A 13,208-nucleotide genomic window follows, 5' to 3' on the forward strand; every position below is an offset into this window, starting at 1 on the left:
AGTTGCCGTATTGATTGCTGAGAGGGGGGTCGATTTGTTTGCACCCTGATTCGTACCTCGAAAAATAGTAAAGAGGTAACATTGTGTGAGCGTATTGACTGACTGACGCTAGCCAACTACCTAGAACGCTACTATTTAAAAAAAATTAAAATCGAAATTATTGTTGACATCTGATTCCTTATTCCTCTGGGGTTCCAATGCAAACTTCCTTTTTACATGACTTTCATTACCTATAACATCAAATTGAATTGAAACTCCGAATGAGCTCCTTACATCAATCCTAGGCTGTTTTGAACAGTTCTTTTCCAACGTTTGCCTCAGTGGACTCAAAGCTAGTTGGCTAACGACGTCGTCTCTATGCCGAGCTGATCTCCAGTAACGACCACTTGATCCCGGCTACCGTGACTTTCGGAAGTAAAAAATAAGTCATAAAAATTACAAAGCAAAACGCTCGACAGCCCGACTTAGACGTTGACGAGAGTCTTGTTATTCCCAAGCATGGCGATTTTGTGATATTCGTTGTTTTTGTTGTCCTCTTCTTCTTCTAAGAGTGCTGTCGATTTTGCTTTGGACTGACGCAAAATGAAGTAGCCCATCGCTAGTATGGAAAGGACGCTCACAAGTAAAATTCCAAAAGTCACGAAAAATGAAAACAGTGTATTGGACGCAGACTTCCGTACACCTGTAGTCCAGTTGACAAATGTATTCCCCGAACAACGATCAGTGTTTGCTCCACCGAGATCGTAGTTGTTCTTGCTCTTCTTAGACTTCATTCCGAGAGTCACGTGAGGAGTAAATGTGTAATTGTAGCTGTCGCTCTGACTTCCCCACCAGAAAGATTCCGATAACTTGTAATAGCCTGCAGAAGGGCATACCTTCCCACTTGCTGGTGTCAATGTGTCACACAAAGGATCGCTCGAATATAGTGTTGCGTCCTCCACGGTACCGTACCCTTTTACATACAACTCAATGTACGAGTCTACCTCCAAATTCTGCGTAATTTGCAAGAGTAGCTGCAGTCGAGCCTTATCATTGGCGCGACATGTTGCTGAGTTGCGGTAATTCTTACTTCCGTAATAGTAAGCCCCAGGACTGTCGCAGACGATCGACATCTGTTCTACGATGATTACGGAGTCCGAACATACCGCAAACGTATTATTATACGTTTCACTACCGTACGAACTGTCAGTTGCATCTCCCTGGACTGAGAGTAAAAGCACGGTCAACAGAAAGGTCAATACTCTCATCGTAAGTATGGATTCTATGGCTGTCTGGGGTTGATCACATTTTTCGAGAATAGTAGACCATACGGCATACCATATTGCGAAACAGTAATTTTGTGAAGCTTTGTCGAGACGAGTTGGCGACGTAGTCGCTGAATGACAGTCTTTCCGATAAGTAAAGGGTCGCTGAAAAATATTTGGCTTTGTCGCTAGAGAGCAGTGTTGTGTGGAAAAACGCGACTATTTTCGATCGGAAAAGACAATACTACGTCGAAATACAAATTTACAGTTACTGTCACAATAACTCTCCTGCAATTGTTCTCGCAGACCACCAACCAGACCCATTTCGCATTGCTACAAAGGACCTCCCATTACCATGCGCCATAAGCCAAAAGCCTTCGCGACCATTTACATCTTAGAAGAAATTATCTTCCAAATTCAGCAAACAAGTTGCTCTAAGGCGCTAGATTGCATAAGCTAGTTAAACATGCCACAGCTCAAACGAGCTCTAGATGAAGAGAAAATTTCGATTTCTGACAAAGTCGACAGCTGTTGCGAATATTTCGTTACAGACTTGTAAAGTTGCATTCCAAGTCAGGCGACAATTCCGCCATCGTCTAAGAAGAAAAGTCAGTTGTTGCTCCGTCTCAAGGGTTGTTTCGACTGTACTTTAATTCTCGCCACTAAAGGTCTGCTGCGTCCAGACCGGTCGATACAAGTAAGCGTAAGCTAAGAAAGTCATATCACCCAATTTCTTTAGGATGGACAGTTTCAGATCGGTTACCGGCAAACCTGCTAACTTGCGCAATCGAAATCGTGTCCTTGGAAAGAATCAGCTCGCGAAATCCATGGAAGAAAACTTTCAAATGCCTGTTGACGCCCTAGCCCATATCCAAGTGTTGCAGGAAAACTGCCTAGAAAGGCCTATTTTGAAAATGCAAGTGCATTGGCAAAAGGTTGTGGTGCTTTTTTTCTCGGAACTCAATGGAACATATCCAGTAAAAGATTCAATCAGAGATCTGGGTGCAACTCATCGAATCATTCAAATAGGAAAGAGGGTCAGAGTATGCAACTGATGCAATACAAAATACAGGATAAGGCATAGGAAAATCGAGTCGGCTCAGGCTTCATCAATCGATCAACCGAAGATGTCTCGGTATCCGAAAGTTGGGCTGGTATGTCGCGTTTTGATATTCCCCTGCTTGACGCCACAGGAAAAGAGCCATAGCTACGAGAAATGTACCGGTCAGAAGAAGAAGGCCATTTCGGAACATGAAATCTTTCGTGCCGTTGCTTTTTGTTTGAGAATGCCAGGCAACGTACGACTGCCTTGCAGTTTTCCCGTCAGGGCAGTCGATATTCACAGCGCCTAGATCGTACCCGTGGTCTTTTGCTGCTGAAAACGCCATACGCACGACTGGCTCAAACTTCGTTGCGTTGGCGCTTACGTAGTCAAACTTCAATTTAATGGAAAATGAGTAAGTGCCAGAAGTAGTACAGCTGGAGCCCACGTACGATTCGCAAAGGTATTGCGGTTGCGTCGATGCAAGCAGGTTGTTTGCAGTATCATAAATTGCCATTGTCATATATATGTCGTCGATTTGATCGATATCCTCCTTGACCTGAAAGCCAATGGAGAACGTTGCTTTGTCTCCGTAGTCGCAATACGGTGAGTTTCTGTTGGCTCCGTTGCCGTAGTAGAAAGTGTACGGACTATCGCAAGAGACATGTGCTTGCGTTACTTGAACGACAGAATAGTCGCAAGGGTCCATGTCCAGATAGTACGACGAGTTGTAGCTCGAGCTGCGCCTTGACTGGTAGCCACTGTAGAAATTCCCTTTCGTGGCGTTGGTATTTTCGTATCCGCCGTTGTATAAGTATTGATGTGTCCTTTCTAGCTGGATCAGAACCAGAAGTACAAGTAGCTTTGCTGGGCGGCAGGTCCATAGGCTCCGCATGGTATGACAATTTGATCTTGTTTGCATGATGACACTAGGTTATTGATTGTAAGAGAAGGATGACTGTGAGTTCGCTCGCTTCCCGCCAGCATCTGGATTTGGTAGTTTTTACGAGAAAGAGGCCGTGCCGGGCGCTAATCCGGGCCTGAAATCCTGGGAGTTTTGCTTTTTCGCGCCGGTTCGAGGTTACTGTAAACGTAGCACATAGGACAAAGAGCATAACCCTGTTTTCAAGAAACCCTCCACTAGATTCCACTATAGCATCGTCCAAAAATCGCTAGTAGCAGCAGTTTGAGGTTTAGCTGCGGAATCAAACAGTAACAGAAACATATACCAGGTGACTGACAGTACGGATGATAGAAATTCAAACTAATAGTAAGTTAAGTTTTTACGGTTGCGCAATCAATTTGTTTCATTCTGGTTTTTGTCAAGAATCTTTCATGGTATATGGCCTGTCTTTTCGGAAAATGCTACCAGTGCAGCATTTTGAGGAGTAACACCGGGAGCAACATAGTGCAGCATGTCAATGTTTGTCGTCTCGACTGATCCATTTGCATGTTTCGCGGAAGGAAACAGAACCCCACGGAGATATTCCTGCCGTCCGTAATCGATGAGACGCTGACAGGCGCGGCCCAGACCCTGGGCTCCGCATCGTAGACGGCTCGCTTCCACAATTCTGGAAATATTAGCAGATGCATTCTCGACCAAGACGGTGCCGAGACCATGCTCTTGAAGGCTGGAATCAGCGATTTCTATGCGGTTTTCGCCAAGGCGATTCTCTGCCGCCCCTGCCTTGACTGTGCCGGTGCTCCATCGCCGAAGTAGCTCAAACTCGAAGGCTCCGAACGGTTGTGACGGGCAGTTTTTCTGGAAAGCGTCCACTAAGAACTTTCTTCCGACGTAATCTTGCCAGTTACAAACTCCATGACAGCATGTTGCCAAAATACAGGAGGAAATCGACGTCTTTACTGGTTCCAACGCCTTCAGAGCCAGGTCTGTGCCGGCACCGCATAAATGCTTCGCCAACACCGTAACACGGTCGTTCTCTTCTAAATCTGCATTCAAAAGGATGGATGACAAGCTGAGATGGGAAAGATCGCATTGCACACGCGACCAGGATAGAGGCCCTTTGAGATCCAAATACGGTGGGACATCCGACGTGGTCTGTTTGACACATATTGGGGCATTGCGCAGCACAGTATCGGCCTTGCCTCGGGATCCAGCGCGTTCAATCATGATTAGATCTGTTGGGTCACCGTGGACTACAGAAACACCGGCAGCGACCAAGCCGGTCATCCCACGACCCGCACCGACTTCCAAGATCAAGTGTTTCCCGACTGACTTGATTTTGTCTGTATGGCGTGACCCTTTGGAAAGCGATGGCAGCGCCCCGATACGGCGCAAGTGTCCCACGAGGCTGGCTTGCTGGTGCAAATGCTTTTGCCCACCCGACTTAATCCGATAGTCGGAAACTGCCTGGGCTAAGCCTGCGTCAAATTCTGCAGAGGATAGATCCTCCGTAGGTATCGCTTGATGAATATCCTCAGCGGAGAGGACCGATGGGTCTTGAATATTGTCGCCGGCAAACAATTTCTGATGTAACCTTAATACGGATTCAGCGAATTGACTCATTTCATGATCCAACTTTGACCGTATTTGGCTGGTAGCGATTTCTTCGATCTCGCCCAAGGGGCCGTAACCACCTGTATTTATATTCTTCCGGTAGAAAGATTGCTTCTCCTGCCCTCTCTGTTTCTTCAGCATTGGACAGACGGACAGGTGCTTGGCTACGCAATCTTCGTATACGGAGTGAGATGCATCGGCTGGACAGGGTATACGTTTTCGTTTGCGATTGGCCAGAAGATGTTGGTGGTTGCCGCAGTAGCGAGGTCTGCCGGTATCAGCTTTGTGATCCGTTGCCGGCGCGTCTTCGAATTCGATAGGATGTTGTCGGCAATATCGCCGCTTATTATCAATGTAGGCGTGGCATCGAGCCCATTCTTTTGGTAATGGTGGAATTTGGCTTACCAAGGGCAAATCGGTAGGCTCTCCCATATTCCATACACTCTCATTCACAGTCTGCAAAAACACTAAACGAACGGAAAGTTTTGAAAGGCAGGGGCGGACTACAGGAGGCACATTTCTTTTAGGTCAGTTGGAGGACCATAAAAAGCAGCGTCCTTTTTTGTAAATCAAATTGTAGGCTTATATTTGAAAATATTTCAAAACTGTCGTTTAGGAACTTACTGTACACTAGTAGTCACTCTAGCAGATATTCCATAACTCGTGCTCATCAACAAAATCTAACCAAGCAGGGATTTCCAACCGACGCCGTATGATATAAAACCTAATACAAAAGAACAAAGAAATAGAAACTAAACCGTGACGAACCACCAAAAGAGAAACACGAACAATACTTGACTGTAAGGTTGCTGTAAAAACAAGTTTTGTGAAGTATACGTCCGGGCTTCTTTCAGAATTTGGTCAAGTGCACTCTGGCAAAGGCGGAAGAGTGTCTGGATACGGTTCGCAGAGCTGTGTATCGAAAACGATGTGTTGGATGTTGTAGGATAAAGCGTGTGGAGTAGACGCCTCATTCCAGGGAACAACAACTGCGTTGTAGATCCGTAACGACAAGCCAACCCGCACGCTTTGCATGCGTGCCATCTCGTGCGTCAAGCAAAGCCACACAAATCCTTTCGTAGGCAGCGTCGACGATTCCTTGACAGTACAATACCGATGAACATAGGCCAACGTCGTCAACTTTTTTGGATCATTTTCCCAACACTTGGCCTCCCCTATTATGGTGACATCCAGGTAGGACGATGCACGACTTCGCGGATCATTCCAGTCAGTGGACTTTGCCCCAAATGGATATTGGCCACTCTGTAGACGAATAGAGTCGCCGATGGAAGAATCTCGCAAAGTTTTGAGACGTTTTGCTAGCGTCCCGGTCAGCTTTCGTGTCGATCTCTTTGGCGGTGGCGAATGAAAGCTTGTGGGAGATTTCAAAATAGGAGATTCCAATGTTTCTCGGTCGTCGGTATCCTCCAGCACGTCCAATGCATTAGAAGCATAGGTAGGGACAGGACTCGTTGGAGTTTGAGCGCAAAACGATGGGGCAAAACTGGCTGGCAGTGTCATTGGTGAAACCTTTTCCTGGCGTGTATCAGACAGCGGAAAGGAGCGCTCCTTAGGACTCGTTGACCACGATAGTGCTGCAGCTGGGAGAGACAAGCACTGTGATGGCTGAAAGGGCTGCAGAAGTTTTGAAGACGAGACTTTCGTTGCTTCCGCCAGTAAGGATGCTTGATAATCTCCTCGTAACAGCCCGGGACGATAAGTCCCTAATCCATGTAAGATTTGCCTCTCAATTCCCCAATGTTTTGGTCTAATGAAGCCGGCGTTGTTGATGTGAGGAGATTAATTAATGTTTTGATCTCAAAGGAACTAGAAACACTCACCTCGACCCCACGATCGATTTTGAGACGGACACCGGCATTGGTTTTACGTCACCTATTTTCCTCCTTCTGGTCATTTGACTGCCAGTTGCCGACTCACTCTGTAGATGCCGCTGTTTTTGTGCGACTCTACGGCTTTTCTCGAGCAACGATTGGGTGGTAGTCAGGGAAAGCGACTGACCAACGGACGACCTGTCTCGCAACTTGGTGCACTTGCTCGACAAGCGAGGTCGAAGCGAGGACGGAAACGATGGGGCGTTTTCTTTTGACACATCGCGTTTTCGGAAGATTCAGCTGCTGCTGTTCAATGAGAAAAGCCTGCTCAGTGTCGTTGGACAGAAGAGAATCTATTGACTGTGAATCTGTTCCTTTGTCAAAGGCTTCGGCAACACATAAATCGTCAGCAGTCTGTGGCTCTGCGTTTGATGATGAAGATTTTAGTGACTTCGAAGGCATCGATTGCTTGTTACTGGCTTGGTCTATCAACCCACTGAATGCATCTTTGACTTCCTTACAGCTGTCGTCCTTCTCTACGCGATCGTCCAACATTGCTTCCAACCCTGCAAAAACATTCTCAGCGGCAAAATGCCTAGCCCTCGCGGGCGACGAACCGTTACTAGACTGTGACGTTACTGGTTTCGTCTCTATGAGCTGTGAAACAGAAGATATCTTGGGTACAAAGCGTTTTGGACTTTCCGGCTGTGTTTGCTGCGTTAAGCTAGCCCAATGATGATCTTGTGGCTTTCGGAACAAATGCAGGTCGGCTTCGTTCAAAGACTGCTCTCGGTAGACGACTTCATCTTCTTGCGACGAGGAGACTTCATTGGAATCGCAAGGGTTCTCGTACATTCTATGGCAGCTTCGATAGATAAAGAAACGATGTTTGCCGGCGGTGTTGTTCGGTCGTGGAGCACGGTTTCTATTTTGTGGTCCATGGTCAGGGAAGTCAGTTGGAAGTTCCCGCGCTTCATAGTCAAAATGGCAGGTAACAATTGTGGCGGGTTCAAAAGTACAAATATTCAAATATTCAATATTTAAGTGCTAACGACAAACATTTTTCCTCCGATCTCTCCAGCTTCGCCAACCAGAATTACCTAATGTAAATTGGTCCATTTTCAATAATGGCCATGGAGCTACCAACCTTGTTCTTCCCCCTCGACCTACTGCGAATACGGTATTCGTATCGACCTCTGCTCACAATTCTGGTCGTTGCAGTATTTTCCGAATCGATTTCGGGTCTGGTTCAAAGTCGATCAGGTTTGGTACGGTATCGATCAGCGGGAGTTTTTGGAAACAAACGAAGATTATGGACAGCGTCAATGGGTGTTAAATCGACATCGTTGTATCGATGGAGGAACGCATACCGCTCTTATCAGTCGTCGAGAATCTGCGCCACAAAGCAATCTTTCAAGGAGGGTTTAGAATCTCGAATTGAACCACTCACTGGTGATCCCTTTATCGACTGCTGGAAGGCCAACAGTTGGTCGGTGAATCCGTACGGGGACGAGACCATAGACGGGATACTGCAAAGCTTGCACTCGCCTGCACCCCAATCTTTCTTTGTGCTGCAACGTTCCCTCAATATGACGAAAGGCGATCGTAGCGGGACGGTGGAATCAGCCCTAGCTAGCTGTCGCTACCTGTTGAAGGATCGCTATCACTTCATTGTGGTGCGTGAGAGCTGCAGGGACGCTGGTGTCGCAATACAACCAGGGATAGACTGGAACGTACTCACAAATACATCGGAAGTTCCTTCGAACTGGAAGGCAGTATCGGATGGGTCGACAAGCGCACAAAGTCTCATCCAGATAGCAAACGAGATTCTGGGTCACGTGTCCTGGTCATCGGAACTTCAATGTCCTATCGACGAATGCTTTATAGATCGTCTGCTGGACTGTATGGAAGACCGATTACACATTACGCTAGGAACCGATATAAGAGGGCGCACTTCAGCCGACACAGCTTTCACCTTGGCATTGGCGGGAGTGTCGAGACAAACGCTGTACCGTGATCTCGTGCGTATCGCCGGTTTGGAAATGAACAGAGTACGGAAACGTACATCACGGCGAGCCAAAGACGTTGCCCATATGGCTGAAAAACTTGCCGCTGCTGGGCTAAAAGGCAAAGAGGTAGAGGATGTTTATAGGGTTTCTGCCGGTGTTTTGGGTTTCAAAGGAGCAACGTACGATATAGTAGAGAGTATGAAGACTCCCGAAAAATTTGATATGCTTTGTCCTCGACCACTGATGTGGCTATGGCGGTCGTCCTCCAAGCAAGTCAAGCCACGACAAGTTTTACGAGAAGCAGAAGAAGGCATAGAAAGTGTTTACTCGCAAGTGAAGCTAGACAATTTCAAAGATTGTAGGCGTCCTTTGGTAGTCGATATTGGGTGCGGCCTCGGTGTGTCCTTAATCGGGTTGGCTTCTCGGTCTAGTTTTCATGAAGATGATTATTCACCCAATCTACTACCAACTACAAATTTTTCCGAATGCAATTTTATCGGCGGCGATCTCAGTCAAATGGCCATTCGATTTGGAAGGGGAATTTCGAAGCGCTGGGGTTTGGCCGACCGACTGCATTACACTTACGCATCTGCCGAGCATTTGGTTGGGAACATCACTGAGATATATCCTGGATACGTTGCCCTTGTTTTGATACAATTCCCTTCACCATTCATCTTGGAGGGAAAGAAGATTGGCAACACCCAGCTTCCCTCCGGCCCTGACTGTGGATTTATGGTTACAGAGTCACTGATGGCGAACGTCGCTCATCTCCTGCAAAATTCCGGAGGTCGCTTGCTTCTACAATCAAATTGTGAAGATGTTGCTGTGCATATGAAAGAAATGGCAGTACGTTGTGGTCTTGCGGTTATTGCAGCCGACGATCCCGTCACGGATCCCCAAACCGAAGGGCTTCCACAGCGTACAATGGACTGGATTGGGTCAGGCGGGACGCGTGCAGTAGGACCCGAATGGTCGCGAACCGCCTTGCTCCCGTACCGATGCGCTACGGAAACAGAAATCGCTTGCGAGATCAAAGGAACCCCGGTTCACCGCTGTCTTCTTGGTTCGAAATTGTAGGACTCGCGAGCTATGGTGTATTCTTTCGCGCTTCGAGGATTGGGTAGTACATAGACAGACTTCACTAAGTCCGGTTACAGAGAGTAATTTGGCAACGAATGGTTGGCTATGAAATCGCAGGTACACTGCAGCATTAACCTCTTTTAGAATAGAAATACATAATGCTACTGTGATGTTGTCAACTCTACTCTCTAGCTACCTAACAGAGAGCAACAGATCACAAGACTTGTTCTGTCGTGGGAGGGGAGACCAGGGAAATCCCCGTGACGTAGGGTAAGTGACACACGTAGTCACAAATAACGTAACGAAAAGATGAAATTTTCGAGATGTGACAAGATCAAATTGGCTAATTGAAACGCAAGCCCTGACGCCGATTGACACGCCTTATGGCAGTTACACATGAGTTGTCATGCTCTCGTTTCTGGAGATTTACAAAACAAGACTTGTTCTGTCGTGGTGGGAGAATTCGTTCACGAAACGAAAGCCCTGACGCCCATTGACACGCCCTTATATAGTTACACACATAGCTGTCGTGCTCTCTTTTCTGGAGATTTCCGAAAAATCAGATTTCTGTCTAACTGAAAGGGCAAGAACCATGGTCTTCACTTTACTCAAAAATCTCACCTATATCCTTACCAGCGCGCTTACAGTACGATTTGATGGATCGCTTCGCTACCCGTCCGATCCGGGCTTTCCCGTTAACACTCTAGGTCGACTTTCGGCCTGCGCTGTCTCCCTTCACAACTGCAAAGAACAAAACATTCTCGGTGGTCGACTCTTGAACGCGAACGTTCTAACGACCTCTGCCGAAGCGGAGTACGAGGGGATACTGCTAGGGCTAGAAGGCTTAATGGACTTATACCAAGGGCGTCTGAAGCAAATCGCTGCGCCCCCATCGGGTGCCACGATCATGTTTGAAGGCGACTGTAAAACTGTAATCAACCAGCTACGACGCAAAGCTCGCCCTCGAAAACTACAAAAATACTTCGACGAGGCAACAAGTATAATCGAGAAAATCCCGTGGAAGATTGAGTTTCGGCATATTCCGAGAACGGAAAACCTTCTATGCGATCGACTATGTGGAAAGATACTATCGGATCATGAAGCAGGCTACTACTCGCTTGTTCGACAGGAATTGGCCACCTTGACACAATTCTTCGAGGAAGAACGTAAGTCCGCCGAGAGCGGAAAGTTTGAAACTTTGCTGCAAATGTTTTTGAACCGACATTTCTCGGAAGGTAGAAGCCTCATTCCCTATTCAAAACGTCCTAAGTTGTACCGGAACATCGCGAAGGTGGCTTGTGAACGTCGCGACTTTTTGGCGCTGATAAGGGTAGGTCAACTTTTGGAGATTGAAGCTCGTACTGTTTGGCCGTCTATACTACAAGCGATCGACAAGAATTCGAATATTGAATGTGAGGTTTTGTCCACCGGTGCTCCAGCGATTGGTGTCGAGTGTGTCGACGACGATACCTTGCTAGTAGAAGGTGTCGTCTATCAGCTTGTTGGACAGCGGTCATTGGGTATGGGTGATTTCAAGGAAGTACTCCGACAACAGCGTCGACACCGTAATCTTTTACAGCGCCTCGATCTACATGTGACTGCAGTCGAACAACGGCTGAATGAATGGACTACGCCAAATTTAACAGTAGAGGATGAGACACAAGCAACCAATGTAGATATCGACGTTCACAGTCACATATTGGAAGAATTCCCACTCGATGTCATAGACTGGTGCGAAAGAGCGTCAGAAAGCGAGGGCTGGTACGATACCGGTACCTTTTGGCATATCTCTGGGACCTAGCGATCGTTTTGAGAAAACATCAAGGGCTATCATTATTTTCTTGGGAGTGACTCAGTTATATTGATCACTGTAAGCTATTAAAAAATTGTGATTCTTTATGTTCTCCAACTTACACTAGAAAGTTGTCTCATATTCTACCTTGAACAAGTAAGAGTACTTTAACTGTAAAAGATATCTAAGCACAAACTCGCCCTTCCCGAAGTCTCAGAACGAATCAGGCTTTGTCCACACGATTGCCATATTCGTCAAGATAGACCCATTCGCCCGTCTTCTCATCGACAAACTCAGTCCACTCCTCGTTCTGCGGAATCAAGCCCTCGTACTTCTCGGGATCGTTCTTGACCCATTTTTCCTTTCCAATAATGTCGGTAACTTCGTGTCCCTGCATCGCCAATACTTCCTCCGCTTCTTTCCCAGGGAATAGCTCCAGATGCTCCGTTTCAACTACAAGCGGTGCTTCATTGAACTGATGGAGCGGCGGAGGACTCGAAAGGCAGAATTCCAACGAGTTGGCAATCAAAGGAACGATCACATTCTCACCGGGGCTCAAGTCGGGCTTGGCCGAAAAGGCACGAGCGGCTAACGACAAAAAAGAGCACAATTGTGAGAAAACCCTTCACCAGGGAATGAAAAGTACAGCAGGAAAACAGAGACTCGGTCTTGTTCGGGGACATGCGGGAGCCGGCACGAAAGCCGATAAAGAGTCTGTCCGTCTTCCAATATCGACGTATCCTCCCGTACTCTTTCTACTGTAGCGTCAAAACAAAGGGAGCTCACACCATGACAAGATCAATTTGCTTGCCGCTTGCCCTTTGTTGAGCTTACCTGTGCGCTGGACCGACAGGGAAGCTACCCGACGAGTGAGGGTAGTCAACATTATGCTGGGTTTCCGAAGGGCAAGGTCGAAGTGGACGCCTCCGTCAAGTGTAGAGATGATATTGGCCTTGCCGGCTCCGTCAGCTCTTCACGGCTTTCGGTGCTGTGGATTCTACAACAGGCACACAAGTTCGCATCCCGATTTTTCTGCCAGTCTGTCATAGTACGCCTTTTTCTTCATGACGTCAGGAAGATACTATCCCAGAATTCGCGACTCATCAGATGTGTTCTACAGGCTGTCTCAGGAATATCCGGTTCTCTTTTTCAAACCGCAGACACAGAAATGTACAAAATCCAAATCCACATGCTGATCCGACGCGACATAGATCAGTTTGACAATGGTGATTGCGCTCCACTCACTAACCGTGAAGCCCATGATATAGGACACGAATACTTTGCGTCATTCAAAATACATGAGTGTCATGGCTCGGGACGGATCTGCAGTATCGGAATCTTCAGTACTCCATACTTCCCGGAAATATCAGACGAGCGATCGTCGTACGTCTCCCCTTTACATGCTATTCTTCTCGAAATACGTCGACAAAATGTGGCGGCCGCGATTCCCAATAGCGGGCCGCTCGTGTCGACGTCAAATTCAAGCGATCCATGGGACTCGCTTTCTTCCGAAGATCCGCTTCTAACAACTGCGGAAGACATCAATCGGTGCTTATGCAGGCTATTGCGGAGGGCCACGAGCAGTTGGACCGGACCCCGCTCTCCGGTCCGACGCCAGTCGTCCGAGACGTTAAATGTGGATGATCCTAATGCATGTCCAACCTGTGGAAAAAACCGCTCATCGGAGGTTG

General features: G+C 47.3%; 7 protein-coding genes across 7 annotated transcripts; 2 read left to right on the forward strand and 5 right to left on the reverse strand.

The window, feature by feature from the left end:
• Positions 1-464: 464 nt before the first annotated feature.
• Positions 465-1,247, reverse strand: PHATRDRAFT_37689 (predicted protein; the record flags this gene model as incomplete). Its single annotated transcript, XM_002181751.1, has 1 exon — positions 465-1,247. One exon carries the CDS (start codon positions 1,245-1,247, stop codon positions 465-467), a length of 783 nt encoding a protein of 260 aa, XP_002181787.1.
• Positions 1,248-2,353: 1,106 nt separating this feature from the next.
• On the reverse strand, positions 2,354-3,238 carry PHATRDRAFT_47467 (predicted protein; the record flags this gene model as incomplete). The annotated part of the gene is made up of 1 exon (XM_002181752.1): positions 2,354-3,238. The coding sequence occupies exon 1, from the start codon at positions 3,206-3,208 to the stop codon at positions 2,354-2,356; it is 855 nt and encodes a 284-aa protein (XP_002181788.1). The 5' UTR covers positions 3,209-3,238.
• Positions 3,239-3,619: 381 nt separating this feature from the next.
• On the reverse strand, positions 3,620-5,236 carry PHATRDRAFT_47468 (predicted protein; the record flags this gene model as incomplete). The annotated part of the gene is made up of 1 exon (XM_002181753.1): positions 3,620-5,236. One exon carries the CDS (start codon positions 5,234-5,236, stop codon positions 3,620-3,622), a length of 1,617 nt encoding a protein of 538 aa, XP_002181789.1.
• A 429-nt stretch (positions 5,237-5,665) lies between these two features.
• PHATRDRAFT_47469 (predicted protein) lies at positions 5,666-7,519 on the reverse strand (the record flags this gene model as incomplete). Its single annotated transcript, XM_002181754.1, has 2 exons — positions 6,646-7,519; positions 5,666-6,572 (listed from the first exon to the last, which is right to left on the reverse strand). Exons 1-2 carry the CDS (start codon positions 6,717-6,719, stop codon positions 5,666-5,668), a joined length of 981 nt encoding a protein of 326 aa, XP_002181790.1. The 5' UTR covers positions 6,720-7,519.
• Positions 7,520-7,763: 244 nt separating this feature from the next.
• On the forward strand, positions 7,764-9,722 carry PHATRDRAFT_47471 (predicted protein; the record flags this gene model as incomplete). The annotated part of the gene is made up of 1 exon (XM_002181579.1): positions 7,764-9,722. The coding sequence occupies one exon, from the start codon at positions 7,764-7,766 to the stop codon at positions 9,720-9,722; it is 1,959 nt and encodes a 652-aa protein (XP_002181615.1).
• Positions 9,723-10,298: 576 nt separating this feature from the next.
• Positions 10,299-11,526, forward strand: PHATRDRAFT_47472 (predicted protein; the record flags this gene model as incomplete). The annotated part of the gene is made up of 1 exon (XM_002181580.1): positions 10,299-11,526. Exon 1 carries the CDS (start codon positions 10,318-10,320, stop codon positions 11,524-11,526), a length of 1,209 nt encoding a protein of 402 aa, XP_002181616.1. The 5' UTR covers positions 10,299-10,317.
• A 13-nt stretch (positions 11,527-11,539) lies between these two features.
• PHATRDRAFT_47473 (predicted protein) lies at positions 11,540-12,451 on the reverse strand. The gene is made up of 3 exons (XM_002181755.1): positions 12,352-12,451; positions 12,147-12,272; positions 11,540-12,105 (listed from the first exon to the last, which is right to left on the reverse strand). Exons 1-3 carry the CDS (start codon positions 12,401-12,403, stop codon positions 11,741-11,743), a joined length of 543 nt encoding a protein of 180 aa, XP_002181791.1. The 5' UTR covers positions 12,404-12,451; the 3' UTR covers positions 11,540-11,740.
• Positions 12,452-13,208: the final 757 nt, after the last annotated feature.

This window comes from Phaeodactylum tricornutum, chromosome 13 (genome assembly GCF_000150955.2).
Source record: "Phaeodactylum tricornutum CCAP 1055/1 chromosome 13, whole genome shotgun sequence".
NCBI classification, from domain to species: domain Eukaryota; phylum Bacillariophyta; class Bacillariophyceae; order Surirellales; family Neidiaceae; genus Phaeodactylum; species Phaeodactylum tricornutum.

Excerpts from the sequence above, each read along its gene's own strand:
- PHATRDRAFT_47473 (XM_002181755.1), bottom strand. The coding sequence starts at position 12,403 with ATGTTGACTACCCTCACTCGTCGGGTAGCTTCCCTGTCGGTCCAGCGC. Across the intron at positions 12,273-12,351 it reads CCTGTCGGTCCAGCGCACAG|AAAGAGTACGGGAGGATACG; the intron begins GTAAGCTCAACA and ends ACGCTACAGTAG. Across the intron at positions 12,106-12,146 it reads GCTGTACTTTTCATTCCCTG|CCGCTCGTGCCTTTTCGGCC; the intron begins GTGAAGGGTTTT and ends TTTTGTCGTTAG.